The sequence below is a fragment of the Anser brachyrhynchus genome, assembly GCF_964034855.1.
Source record: "Anser brachyrhynchus genome assembly, chromosome: 10".
NCBI classification, from domain to species: domain Eukaryota; kingdom Metazoa; phylum Chordata; class Aves; order Anseriformes; family Anatidae; genus Anser; species Anser brachyrhynchus.
In genome coordinates this window covers 6,844,422-6,859,279 of record NC_137705.1, presented here as the reverse complement: position 1 = coordinate 6,859,279, position 14,858 = coordinate 6,844,422, and the positions used below count along the sequence as shown (strand labels likewise).

Sequence of the window (14,858 nt, the reverse complement as noted above, 5' to 3'; positions counted from 1 at the left end):
TTAAGTGCAAGGTTTAAAGGTGACCTTATAAGAGAGTTTTTAAAGAAGTAGGCTAAACAGTGTTTCAGAACTTTATTTTTAGAGCTCAAAAAACAAAACCACATGTCCCAATCTTTTTTGTTCATATTTGATAACTACTTTTCAAAGAATATCAGCTATTGGTGTGTAGTTCACATCGTAAAACATAATCCATGTATCTTGTTACTGGCTGCAAGAAGGGTTTTTCAACTCCTAGTTATGACAAGACCCATTTCACTTCTTGCAAACGACATGCATGAGCTGAAGTGCACGGGAAGGACTTTCAAACCTGTAAGATGTTTTTTTTGTTTCTATGATTTTCATTAGCTTCCCAAGAGATGCATCTGACTGTTCTCAGTCGGGGGGTAGATGGAAACAACACAACCAAAAGTAGTTTTCAATTTAAAGGAGATAGAGATTGCATCTTTAGGTATACAAATCCTATTGTGTAGCTAAATTTGGCCAATTTGCCTCGCATTTTCTTGGGAGGCAAAGCCATCTTTTTCCTTCCCTCACCCTAGTGACATTTCAGTGCCCCCTTGGCTGTCTCAATGCTGTTGTTTGTAAAGCTGCGCTGTCAAAAGAATCAACACAATGTCTCGGCTTAGAAGTAATTATCCAAGAATAAAGAAGAAGAAAAGGCCAAAAGCAGTGCACCACGTAGTTGCATCCTGAGACACATTTGGGTGATGAAGGATGTGTACATAGGGAAAAAGACAAAAAGGCCGGAAGGAAAAGAGAGACAGCAGGAGGGAAGAAAAAGCTAACAGAGAGATAGGTTATAGGGGACACAAAGGAAAGATGCATTTTCATTCACTGCCACGCTGCCTTCCCTCAATATTTTGTTACCAGATTTCATCTTAGATCCTCCTGGCCTACTGATGTTAATCTTCTGAGGTAGTTAACTCGGTGGGAAAAGACAAAACACAGCAATATTGAAATTCCCTCTCTCTGCGTACAGACAACAAATGGAAATGGAACGCAAAGACAGAAAACAAGGTCTTAACTGTAGCTGGTTAACTTGAGCACGGGTGATGCAAATCAGACATCCTACCATGGCTACTTGAAGAGCTTTTTCTCTGCCCGTGATTCCGTACCTTCATAGGTTCCTACTTCCAGAAGGGTCCCACTTCGCTCCAACTCCAGAAACTCCTCCACAGTCAGAAAGTTATAGTCCACACCAGGCACTTCTCCTTCTCTCGGAGGGCGAGTTGTGCCTGAAAGGCAAAATTAACATTTAATATAATTTTTTCTTATCAAGTGTTAAAAGGGACAATAAAAATGATTATAAAGGTAGAACAGTACCCAAAAAATACTATTCTATGATACACAGAAAGCAACGCCAGGAGACCAGTTAGGAACCCACATAAAAACAAGGCAAGACATACATTTCTGATGACGGTACTAGTTGTTCCACCAAACCACAGTAGTTTTGATATTCCCAGAAAGGCTTTCTGGCAAAGAATTATCTTGTACCACATGCAGAATCACAGCTGGAAGAGTACGGTATCTGGGAATATGCCAGCAATTACCTTCCTGCCATTAGCAGAGTGTCACTTCAACTTCGATAAAATTGCAATTCGTATTTTCAGATAAGGCAACTTCTGTCTTCATTTCTGTGTCACTTATTCTTTCACATCACAGATCTCCCTTATTTCTTCTTATTACTTTATCTCTATGTACGGTTTTTGTTTTTGATTTTAATTCTACATTAAAAAAAATACCATGATGCAGTTTGGATGTACCACTCACATGCACTCACTAGAGAAACTGTCTGCAAATGCTTCTTAGTTCACCTACGAGCTCATCCCGGTTCAAGAAATACTCTTCCTTTTAAGCAATACTTCGCACTGAATCCCTCTCTAGCACTCAACAATTTAAACAGCACCCATGGAGAACAGGGCTCTGATCATTGCTGCTCTGCCAGCTCTGAAACCCTTCCCTTCCTACCAATTTCCAGCCCTTCGAAGCACGGTGTAAGATGAGTCATTTCACGACTTTTTGCTGAGATGGCTTGGGCCACTGCATTTTAGGTCACTGAGCACAGCTTAATTGATTGGGATCCATTTCTGTTCAATAGCCTTTATTTTCCTTGACTCCAGAGACTGGGAGACGGCTGAATTCTGTACACCTGGGATTAAATACAAATGACAGATTTAAAGACACCGGTGGAAACTGAACTTTAGAAGGAAGAACGGTGTTAGATGATTGCAGGTGTTTGATGGCTGTGGCCGCAACCAATCTGCTGGCTTGGGAGTAACTTCAGAGCTGTGGAAACCATACCTAATATTTAATGAAGCATGATTTCTCACTTCTTTGAGGCTTTCCCGGCCCCTGGGCAGTACCTTCTCAGTGCATAGAGTTTCTTAAGCCTGCTATAAAAGGACTGAAGAAAATATAAAGAAACTGAGTTTCTGGAAACTAATTGGGAAGATTCCAGCTCTCAGAAGTTGAAAGAGCATAAATTTACCATGCCTACATCTGGCAAATGTTTTCCTCAAGTGCCAGGGAAGCGGAAAATCTGCTTATGCCCTATTCATCCGAGAGACTGCTCAAGAGGTCAGTCTCGATGGAATGACACCCTCAAAACACTATCACTAGATTAGTTTCCTTGATAGACATCCACTTTCTCCAAAATCCTCCATTACTTGTTTCAAAATAGAATCTGTCTCTCTCTCTCCTCCACCCCCTCTCTCATTTTATTCACCATCAGCCTTCAGATAGCCTCTGAATTCCTGTGCTTTTGCTATCATTCCTTCTCTTGGAGCTGTGTGAATGGTAAAGGCAGGAGGAAGAAAAGCAAAAAAGGGGACGGAGGCGATGAAGGATACCTTCACCATACCAGCAGAACTATTCTTTCCTATTTGAAAGGATTCAACTTGGCATTCTTTGAGTTCTTGAATTCCTACAACGATTTTTACCAAGCACTTTGCAGCAGAGGACAGCTGTCTTTCACAGATCTACACCAGAGGAGGACTGGGCCTGCACTGCGTGCCCCTTGCTGCCTGAGCTGCTGCGTTTCTACCCAAGACACGCTGCCCCACGCCTGATGCTGCTGCGGATGTTCACACCGTGACGACCCTCACCTGGGCATCACGGGTCTTGCCCCCTGTTGGGTTCCCCTAAACCAGGCCCGTAAGAGGGAAGGAAGATGAAAAAGCTCCAGCAGTATGTCCAAGGATGCTCTGTAGCTACCCCACGCCTGGAGCACAGTGGAAGTGAGAACCAGACTCCGTAATGCTCCTCACCCTCCGCGTCAGTCAAACATCACCCTGAGCCACGCGAGCCGAGTGACAGAGACTGGGACGTGCTTCTTCCCAGTAACTGACAACACATGTTCATAAAGCACAAAGATCAAGGAACTTCAAGATTCATTTTACTTTATCTTTTCGAGTTCTCATCTTTTCTTTATCTATATCTTCCCACGGAGAGTATTTATTAATCATTTTTTTTTTCCTTCTGAATTTTTATAGCAGTGAAATTGCAGTCAGCAGTTTACTAGTGCTGGCTGCCTATTTGACATGACAATTATATCTCTGCCATAATTCCTCTGAGCCATTTTAATGGATCTATTTGTTTCATCTCAGTGTTCTTAATTTCCTGAATATGTTCAAGTCAAAAAATCGCAGATGTGCTTGCTATCAGCGCGATTGCCTGCAACACACGCTGAATGCATTAGGAGCGCCAAGCCAGGGCGTAGAAGAAAAACATTACATCACAGAGATAACATTTGTCACCTCCCGTTGGGCTCCAGCAAGGAACAGGGGGGGAAATAAAAACAACACTGCTTAGGATATCTTATCTGGACCGAGGCGAAACACCCAACAACTTTCCATGTCGCTGTCTAGAGCGAAGATTGCTTGCAGATGCTCGGGCTGTTATCCTGCTCCACATCTGAGCAAGTGTTACTGAATGCGATTCAGAAAGGCAGGGGGAAGGGAAAACCCGCCTCCGTTTTTCTTGTAGCAGAATGACAGGCTGCCGGCTGGACACACGCCTGGCAGATGGCATTTCAAAGAGTTTTCATGAACCATCTGGGATGTGTACAATGATTACAAACCACACTTACAACAAAGCCAGAAGGGCTGCTTCGCGAGAGGGGTGGGGGGAGAGGGCAGGCGGAAAGAAAGCGTGAAAGAAAAGACAACCAAGAGGTGCGTAAGCCAACTCGGGGACTTTTCCCAGGAACGGGACGCTGAGAACAACCGGCACCTTCCACCCCGAGCTCTTCTGCAGCCCCAAACAACCGCTCGACTGCTGCCTAGCACCATCGCAGGCTGCAAGCTGCCGTCAGAGCTTTCTGCTGATAAACTCAGAATTGTAATTAAGTCTCTCGTTATTAATGTGATTTAATTATGTGCAAAGCGTTGAGTGTGTCCTCCCTCCCCCCGTTAAATTGCATTTCAGCGTCCTTACTACAGGTTGGTCATCGCTGAAGAAAAGGGCTACGGAGGTGGCTGTGTATTTTATCAGAGCTAATAGCAGATCAGAGCACTGCTAATGGCAGAATTAATTGAGCGCAATGAGTGCTGTAGACAGCCCAAACAAGAGTTAGATACTCCATTAGGAAAGGAGAGCCTATCATATTTAAATACGTTAACCTGCCTGCCATGTTTGCACTGAAATATTAAGTGGCATCAAATCTTATTGCCATTAGGTAGCAATTTAGCTAATTAATTTGAGTTATGTCCCACTGCGTGACTAGCTCAGAATTGCTAATGCTACAACATGAAGAAACCGAAGGAGAAACTGAGTGGTTACTGACTCCTTCTGTACATTTAATGATTCATAAACTTTCACGATTTGGCTAAAATGTCCCACAACGTACAAAAGTAGGTATAAAAATGAATGCGCAGTGGAACTGCTCAAATCTTCTACAACCACAAAAAAAAAAAAGAGGAATAAAAAGGCTATTGGTTAGCATTGCGGGTCTTGCCTTCTCTCTGGCTCTGGGGAGGTAAAACTGCATTTGGGTGGCCTTGATGCAGGGTGAAACATCTGCCGAGCTGTTGCTTTGGTTGTCACGCTCAAGCTAGTGGCATCCTTGACAATCCATGCACGATTAATGCCCGGGCCACAGAAAAGGGATCTCCTCGCGGGCTGGAGACCCCACCTGAGAAAGTGCTCACAGACAGGTGAGCCTGCGCAAGGAGAGCCCCGTGCTGCACTAACTAAATTAATTAAATTAAAGCTTCTCATCCATGCCCAGAGTAACTGGACTACGGCTCAGATGTACTGATGACTATCAACTATTACTCTGAATAATTTAAGTGCCCATTTAAAAGACAAATAGCTACTGTTATTATGTTGCCTATCAACCATGCTGACAATTACCCAACATGAGCCTCAATTATAGCATGGCCAGATTGTTAATATGTGATTCAGGGGCTGTTTAGCTCCTTATCAATCTACCATGGCCTCATGTTAAGCTGTTAATAGCCACTGATGCCCTGCTGCTAAATTAATCAGAATCTTGCTTATTGTAACCTAAAAATAAGACTTCAAAGAGGCCATAGTCACTTCAGTTTTCTTCTTAAAAAAAAAAAAAAAAAAAAAGGAAGAAAAAACAGTTTTTGAGCTGTAACCATGCATCCAAACAGCCTCTGGCGTGTTATTTAGAAGTTAACTTCTCCAGTGCAGAACACCTACATCTCCCCATTGCATTTCTGCAAGCTCCTTACCCAATTCCACTGCTTGGCAGAAATTATGGTGAGCCACCACAACATAGCTGAGCAGACCACAAGTCGTTTCTCGTCTCCGCTGTCCAGATTCTCTTAAAATGACAAAACGTGGGAGTTTTACACTGAGGGTACTGACGTGGCTGCTACAGGCGTATTTTCTACAAGCCCCAGCCACTGGCGGTACCACAGGTGAACGGAGTGCAGGAGGGAAGGTTTTAATGCACAGCGTGCAGGGATGCTACCGACTCACAAAGCTGCAGGGCCGAGCGCTGCTGCGGGGGTTTGCCAACAGGCTGCCTGCAGGCAGGCTAGAAGGAAGGATGCTGCTCTTGCTGTTGCTCTTGCAGGCTGATATTTTTGTTCATTCAGCAAGCGATTCCTCTCCTTGCCTACCTGGAAAAAATCTTCAGCTGCTAAGGAAGAAACACACTAGGAAAAAAGCCCCTCTTCGCTCCGCGCAGCGCTCACAGGTCACCGTCTTCCCTCGTGTCACGAGATAATTTGGAAAGCCTGCTTTGGCTCTCCTGCATCTGTCACCTCCAGTGCCAGATAACTGGAAGGCAGGACAAATTCCACAGATCTGCTGATGGCAAGCAGAGAAGGGAAGAGACAGACAAAACCTGGTCTGCCTCCAGAAGAAGCAACCTGATTAGCGGCTAGGCGGAAGCCCGAACTTACCTGGAACACAGCATTAGGAGTGGCCTCATCTACGTTAACAAACAATAAAGAGTAACCTGTCTGTAAGCAAACGCTGTACACAGAACTGCTTCATACTATAGATTCCCGGGGTTATCCAAACTAAGACTGCTGACATTATTTTCTAACAGCAGCATGAAGGCATTTTGTTTGGACACAGGTATGTTATCCATTACTCAAGTGCCTGTCCCCATTTACCTAAGGTAAGGGGTGCAATTTATAGTTGTAATTACATGAAAAAGACAGAAGTTTCAGAAAGCCTTAGTCTGTTACAAATCAAATATGCTCAATTTAGAAATACAATTTTATCTGGAAACTCCAAACTCAAGAAACCCATTCTGGGACTTTAAATGGTGTCTGTCCCTACTCCAGCCATCGACTCGATACCTGTAAACCACACAAACGTGACAAGCATCCAAAGCGTCTTGGTGGCAAAGCAGAAATTCAGTCCAAAGGAGAACGTGCTCTGTCACTAGACATTAACTCCCAGCTTTGTTAATGATGCATGTGCAGGAACAGATGCTGATTGACTCTTCCTGGCCACACAGACACTGCAGTACTACAAGCAAAATTTCTGTCAGCACGGTCTGCAGGAATGACTGATTAAACCCAGAAAGCAGCTGACCAAGACAAAGCTATCTTTCTATAGAGACATTTCAGAGAGAAATGAATTTTATGCCTACAGTCTACACTTTTTGTCTGTAGGGAAGATGGAAGGGATTTGTCCAAAGAGCTCGGTATCTCCTCCTGCTCCCACCAGCCTCTCCAGCAACGCTCCTTGGGCAAAGCCGGATCCCTCAGCTTAGGGGGACGCCCTCTTGCTCGAAGGACCGTGCTGTGCACACACCAAGCAGTGAGGCCGACCCTCAGCACACGTAAAAGCTGCTCTGCCTCTTTCTGAGGCGCTGGGTCCTGCTGCATCTCTCGGCTCCTTTCTCAGGAAGAAGTACCGCCGGCCTGGAGCCTCCCTGGAGAAACGATTCAGCCAAGCCGTGCGGCAACGGCTCGGGGTTTGCATACCCTCAAGGCAGCACGTTATTTTTGTCCCTTCTAAATCTATTCCTGGTATTCCTGCGGCCCTCACTGCCACTGAATGAGAACACTGATAATCTTCAACACATTTATCCCTGTAGTGTTTGGAGGTAGGGAAAGCAGATTTTTTTTCTGTTTTATAGCACCGGGATGAAAGATGAACCAGACCCAGGATCTCAAAGGACTTCAGGAGCCTAATTCCGGAGAAATCAATGGGATTTAGGAAACCTTACGTATCAGGGCCTAACAGATTAAAAGACAAAAATAACTTGCTGCTGCTTTGGGGCTTTGCAAGCTTGTGAATGGGCAGTGAAACACCGTGCCGTGGCTACATGAAGCCAATTCGCATACAGGGTTTTGTTCTGGACCTCAATATCAATTCAAAGAAACCGATCATTATTCAATGACCACAAGATGTAAGGGTTCAAAAACTGCCACGCTTCCCAAGAAAACCACTTAAACAGGTCTTTTTTTAAGGATCTTAAGAAAAAAAGAAAAAGAAAGTATTCTGGCAGCAAATAAAACGTAAGGAATAAATGTTCTCATGGTCGCAGCAGCAGCTCACCTTCTGGATCCCTCTCTTTGAGTGATTGCTGTTACCTCAGACACCTGCAGCCGAATCCCTCTCATTTCCCATGAGATGGGACACCCACCAAGAAGATTAAACTTTGTGAACTAATGAGTTTGCCATTAATCCTGTGCTCACTGAGTCCAACAGCATGACATCCACTAATTTAAATTGTGAGAGCCTGATGAAAAAGAAAACGATGTACCTACTTGGCGAGAAGACCTTAGATGTAACTAGGCACTGTTTTATTCTAATATATGGATTAGTGTAATAAAGTGCAATTTTATAAATCAATAAAGCTGTAGTAATGGGATTGCACTGCAATGTTCTGCTTTTAAAAACTGGCAAAGAAATGAATGAAAATTGCCATTGGTGTAAGTGTGTGTGTGACTTATGGGAAGTGAAATCAGCTGAGAGTAAATTAACAGGGTGATTATATGTTTGCATTCATATTCACTTTCTCTCATATATACATTTTTAGAAGTCTAGATAATGCTACAACCATGACGCACGCCTTTACTTCAAAAGGTCCACCTTTATTGTCTGAAAGAACTATTGACACACCTCCTAGTAGAGATTTTGACTACTGCGTACAGCCGTGCACATCTGTACTAAACACAACGGACCAAAGGTGCTGGGGTGGGTGCTCTCCACCACCAGCTGCTCAAAATCTACTTTGAAGTCACAGGATATGTGGATGCAGGGTCACTCCCATGAAAACAGCACTTTTAAACAAATACCCCATTGGCTTATTGACACTTCCCCACTGTAGGAAGTCGTGTACCCAAAGGTACAACCTATCTCATGTGAGTTATCAGTTTTTCTCATGGCCATTTGCAAATCTATCTAATTTCTATAAATTGCCGAACAGGAGGTGTTGCCCAGTCTGAGAGTTTCATGAGCCAAGGAGTATTGCTTTTTCCTTTAAAACATGGATACTAAAGAAATTTAATCTCCCCCAAACAGGTAACCTATTCTCTATTTTACTCCAAGGCTTCAGAGTCCTGTGAACAGATACTGGAATTACGCTCATACTAAACTGGGTATCCAACACAGACCAAACACCTGCAGTACTTCAATTCTGTTTATATCCAAAAACAATATTTACTCTTGACACCTACATACATACGTGCAGATATATCCATGAAAAGACATTCTGCACTTTAAAGCCACAGCAATAGATTATTTGATGTCCATTTGCTCAGCTGCTTCAACAAAGATTGCTTGCCTCCCTGGCTGTTTGTCTTCTGAGGCCGTTTGCGTTGCCGAGATAAGTACAACACAATGTGGGACAACCCTGCTTGGGTGTGATAGAAAACTCTTTTTGTTGCCTTTAATTGCCCTTCTAGCAGACCTTCAATTTGCATTTAAAAGTCTTAATAAAACAGCTCACCTAACAGCATGTGCCTATAACTAGATCAGTTCATTAGTCTGATCTCTACAAATTCCACCATAGAAAGAGAGAGTCATATAAAACCTACACGTTTATCTCTGAAATGTTGCCTGATGTTTGTTTCTGTGACCAAATTTTCTCTGACCATGAAAGAGAGAGCATCCATCACACTTCCACAGAACATCAATATAGTTATTTAAAGCAGTCTTTTCCCTGAACAGCATACACTGGAGATACCATCACCGCGGTATACTTCTTCCCCTAGCCCAGAGCTGCAAAATGCTTAGAACCTAATGGACTCCCAGCCGTGATAACCTCATCACACTCTTACAAAGTCACGAGTCTCCTGTGGCCCTTCGATTTTTGGCAAGACAAAAGTCTACCCACTTACCAACCCTCGGCTCAGATGGGTCTTGTTCCCAGACAAATCCTCCCCAAGCCTTGCCTGGTGGTTTTCCAGCTTCGTATTCATTACTGACCAAAAAATGCAAATGCATCAGATATAGCAAGAAGTATGCAGATTATAGAAACATGCAGTTATAGAGCCATATGGATGCACTTACTGTGAAATGCAAGGGAAGGACTAGAACAGACAGCAAATCCACCCAGCAATATGCCCATTTAGGCACCATTCCCTACAGATTCTGTCCCTTAATTTTACCTGTACTTAACTGCTACCAATTTCTCTCTTTTTTTTCCCCCAGTAGCTCTGTATGCCTCGCACGCTTTGGTTCTCCATGATTGCTAACACTTTAGCTGGCTGAAAAGATTCTTCTGGTTTGCTTTCTGTAACGTTGTGATTAGGTGACTGCTCAGGATGCTGAAAAAATGCCAAATGTTCAGGAGTTGATTGGTGTTTGAGTTTAGGATTCATCCCTATTGATAATTGGAAGCATTAGAACATGAAAGAAAACAAATACATTAATTCTAATTTTTTCTTACCTCGCTGAAGTAAAAACTGTTGGAATATTTTACTGTGTGCAGTTCCCTTGTTGTCGATTCTACACTACCAGTTCTAGCACAGCAAAAACTTATTAGTCCTTACAGCTTTGTAAGAGCAATAGAATACCAGAGAAAACCCGAGTTACAACGCGTATTCCTCATGTTTAATTAAAGCATTCCCCGATCCAGGAAGCCTGCTGGTTAGTCAGCACACACCTCTGCATCTCCGCGGCCTGAAGCTATCTGTCACGCCACTGATAACATACACAGCCTTCTCCATTTGTTTGTTTCGGGTTCGGTTTTTTGTTGTTGCTGTTGTTTCGGCTGTACACAAATAATGAAAACCTTGCCTCCCAAACCTGTCATCACCTCGGAATCTCACAGGATGTGTACCCACGGAGTGTTTTACTGCGCCTTTCTGAAGCCGAGCACCACCCTTACAAAATACTCCAGTGCTCAGACTGGGCGATGACACAGTGCTTGGCTTAAATGGTCTTTGCTTCATTTCATCTGATTACTTCCAGTTATACCTTCTCCCTGCTAAATGTCCCTGCGTAGGCATTTAGAGCTCTGCCTTCACACAAAACGATCAGTCCATCACATTACACGCTTTGCCATTTTATTAGCTTCTCGCAAGTCATTTTCTGCAAGTGCCCCCATTTTAAATGCCATTTTAAGCCCGCTTGCCATTTTCCCAATGCCCTTCTGGTACGGGCGGGCCAACAGACAGCGCGGGACAGCACGCAGAGCCGTAACGCCAGCAGCTCCCACCTTCACCGCAGTAATTCCAGAGTATCTGAAGGTCCCCACTGTCACTGGTTTGGATCCAACGTAAATAAGCTGCACGCAACAATTATCGTCGTGCAACTGTTTGGCAGCCCAAACAAAATGAGCTGTTCCTTGTCCTGCGTCCAATTCCCAACAAACAGAAGCACCACTAGGTTTTAGCTCATACCTGTGTCAGGTTCACGCGGAGAATAAAGAAAAAAACCACAATTACTTTTTCAGCTTAGACACGGTCAGTGGAGGACATTGTCATCCGGGGTGTTGAGAAAACAGTCGGCCCAGAAATTTGCTTTCTCACACTACTAGATCAGCCCACTCCAGCAAAACGAATGTCTGAAAATACGCAATCAGATCTCGGCTTCAGAAAAACTCTGTAATGAGATTCTCTCCAAAGTCCCGATATGTTACTCGATTTAGAGGACAGTCAGGTGATTATCAGAGACAGAACGCTTTTCTTCAGCACGAGGATGTCATATAGCAGATAAGACTGTATCAAAAAATAAAGTTTACACCCAAACTCCAGCACTTATACTCAAAGCGTGAGGCATTTATCCTGCGACAAGCGTGTTGAGTCCTTCAGATGACTGATGCAGGTGACGCCACTCTGCCAGATGGATGCTGGCACAGAACCCTCATGGCACTCGCTGCAAATCACCTGCTTAGCTTAAAGCACACAGGTGCACGCAACAGCTTCAAGGCTAATTTCCATGCCTCGTGTTAAAGATGTGCTCAAGTTTTTGCAGGATAGAGGCAATAAATGTTTTGAGGATCTAAAAAATGTTTCTCTCACCCTGCCAAGGAAGCATTGTAGTAAAGCAAAAGAGCACCGGGAGATGAATCCCTGATACCCTTGCAACCGCAGGATGAGGGGGAGCAGAGCCCGATGGATGTGACAGATCAATTGCAGGCATTTTAAATGCTTTAAATAACAACAAAATAACCCCCTAACATCCACCACAAAATCTGAGCAACTCCCACTTGTCAATATATTCAAGAATTCCTTCTGCAAGCTGGGAAGATTGAAACTGCACCCATTTTTTGGACGGGTTACGGAGCCACACGGCGACCGAGCTGGCAGCCCCAGCTCCGAGCTGACTGGGAAGCAAAAGAGCAGCAGGTCACTTGTGCCCCACGACTCTGCAGTTAGCAGACTTTGTTTGGGGGCTAATGGCATTACGTGCTCTGTGACGCTGATCTGCTGAGATAAAAGTGACAGTCCTCGGTGATGGCTTCATCAGAGGGAACTGCTGACTCAATATTTAGGCGTAGCAGCAAGAGCTGTTTATGTGCATACATTGAAAAACAACAGATGACTTGCAGAGCAAAACACATGGGCAACATTCTCTCGAGGCAATACAAAAGAGCCAAAGTAGCTAAAGCACATTCCCACAGTGACTGTGCAGTAAAGTAAATTAGAGCTCTATATAGCCATCATCCATTATCCCATATATTTTTAGCAACACTAAGATTAATAACTGGAAGGAGCCAACGAAACCACATTACAAAGAAATATACGTCCTTTTGATAAACTGCCACTCCTTCCTCTCAGGTCACTTCACAACTTAACAGAAGATTAAAGTTTGAAACCTCCACTATAGCATTTTTTCTACCACTACTGCCATTTGTTTAGGTTATGCTTCACATTTTTTAGATGAACAAATCACATTAATTATTATTTCTCTCTCCAACTCTTAAGCCAAAATAGGTTACTTCCAGAGGCTAAGGAGAAAGTGAAATTATTGATGTTTCCAAACATCCATTTGGGGGCAAAAAACGTGGTGAGGGGAAAACTTTGCTAAGATTTGAAAAAACGTAATTAGTCTACTACACAAATACTACACTCTCCCCTTATTGCTGTAGCTGTCTCACCTACAAGAACATCATTTGAGATAGGTCAAGACTGTAAGCAAGTATATTTGAAAATCACAGCTCTGAGACTTTCATCAAAATACATTAAAAGTCATTAACACTCGTGCTTCCTTGGAGTCAACTCTACGGGGTTAGAGCTGCAGGACCTGGAGGAGATTCATCTCTCCTCCAACCCCATCGGTTCTTCCCAGGCCTCCATCAGAGGCTACACAGCCGCGATTCAGAGAGCTGAAGCTGATTTCCTGGATCATTTTGCTCAATGGGAATCTCATTTATTATTGAAAATAACAGAAACTTGACCTTCCCTGGAGACTTTTACAGAAGTTCAGACCAAAGGTGAATTTGTCCAACCTGCATAATGCAAGTCAATTCCTCCCTGGGTAAAGCAGCATTCAAAGTGAACGAGGCTGGCAGAATTGAACCTTTTGTGCATAATTAATGTAACCATCGATCAGAGGAAGCTTAGATTCAGAATTTTTCTGTGAGATAAATGCACAAGGATGAACTTCTACACTTTTAAAGAGTTTAACTTAGAGAAAGTGTCTTCGATTAACCAGAGCCTCTTGCTATGGCAAACTTAAGCGGACGCTTTCCATGGAGCACACGTTGGTTTCATTCGGCAGAAATGGTTGACAGTAAATGATGCCAGTTGTGACTCTCGCTTGTCACAGATCAAGATACAATACCCCTCGAGCACAGATAAGTGATTTCCTGGGCTATTCTCCACTTGGTATGTGTAAGCAATCCCCATTAGTGTCAATGGGAGTTATGCATGCGACCATGAGAAGTCACCAATTAAAGCTCGAGTGCTGAAGATATCTACAGGCTATTTGATGTAATGTTTCATGATCTTTAGCTCATACTCCTTATCTTTTGGGGAAACATGGCTACAGGGTTTCCACAATGCGTGAATTACAAATAATAACGTATTAATCCAGACTGGTATACATGCTAACCAGGTAGCAATGGTCACATATTTATATAATTGGATTTATAAAACTGCTCATTCTCAGCCAGACAGCACTTGCTGTCCCTCTCCCCAGGCCTAATGATAGTGCAGAGGAAGATAAGCTGTTCGTAAGAAGTCTATTTTGTAAGCCCTGTATTACAGACACAGCTCAGTATTTCATGGACTGGCTGATGGAACATGTCTACTCGATGGCATCCTATTTTCTCATACACCTTTCCCATGCAAAGGACTTCAGATTCTTTGGATGATATTTAAATATCTAGGTAAAGGTTAGGTTTTCCAGAGCTCTAGACTATTACAAGTCACTTCTAAATTTTTAAAGAGTTCAGCATCACAAAATACAGGCTTGGAGGAAGACTGGCTGCAATAGCAGACAGTTGTGAGAACTGTGATATACTAATGTAGTTATTTCCATTGTTGATACATCCTATAAAACTAGTTTGTCTCTGGGGCTGGGGGAGAGCAGAAGGTAAGGTCACTGCGAGAAAGAAAGGGGCATCTTTAAGAGACACACATTTATCTTAGGAGCAATTTTTTTTCTGATTCTCTAACTTTCAGGGCAACACCAGCCCTTCTCTCCATCACGAAAAAGGCAAGTTTTGAAGTAAATGGATGTCCACCAAAGTCACCTACCAGCAGCGTTAAGGTACCATTAGTGGAGAACTCCTGCTGGCAACTACAATTGGCCCTAATGGCCAGTCTCCTGGAAACCACGAAGGACAGAAAGCCGACCCTCCTATCATACCTTTCAGGGATGATGCCTGGGCAGAGCAACTCTTGCCATGAGGTACAGGAATGGACTAAACGATGTCCTCAAGGTCTCCTCTCTAAGTCTGTAAATCACAAGAGCTGGCCACACTGTAATCACGTACTAAAAATTCCAGGAGGGAGGCAGAGTTGCTC

General features: G+C 43.5%; 1 protein-coding gene across 43 annotated transcripts in view; it reads right to left on the bottom strand.

The window, feature by feature from the left end:
- MAGI1 (membrane associated guanylate kinase, WW and PDZ domain containing 1) overlaps window positions 1-14,858 on the bottom strand; it is a 324,072-nt gene that overhangs the window by 86,396 nt on the left and 222,818 nt on the right. For all 43 annotated transcript variants that reach the window (XM_080605680.1, XM_080605687.1, XM_080605681.1 and 40 more), the window contains one exon: window positions 1,116-1,235. In XM_080605680.1, the coding sequence (XP_080461806.1) occupies window positions 1,116-1,235 (120 nt within the window). The remainder of the gene's footprint in view (window positions 1-1,115; window positions 1,236-14,858) is intronic.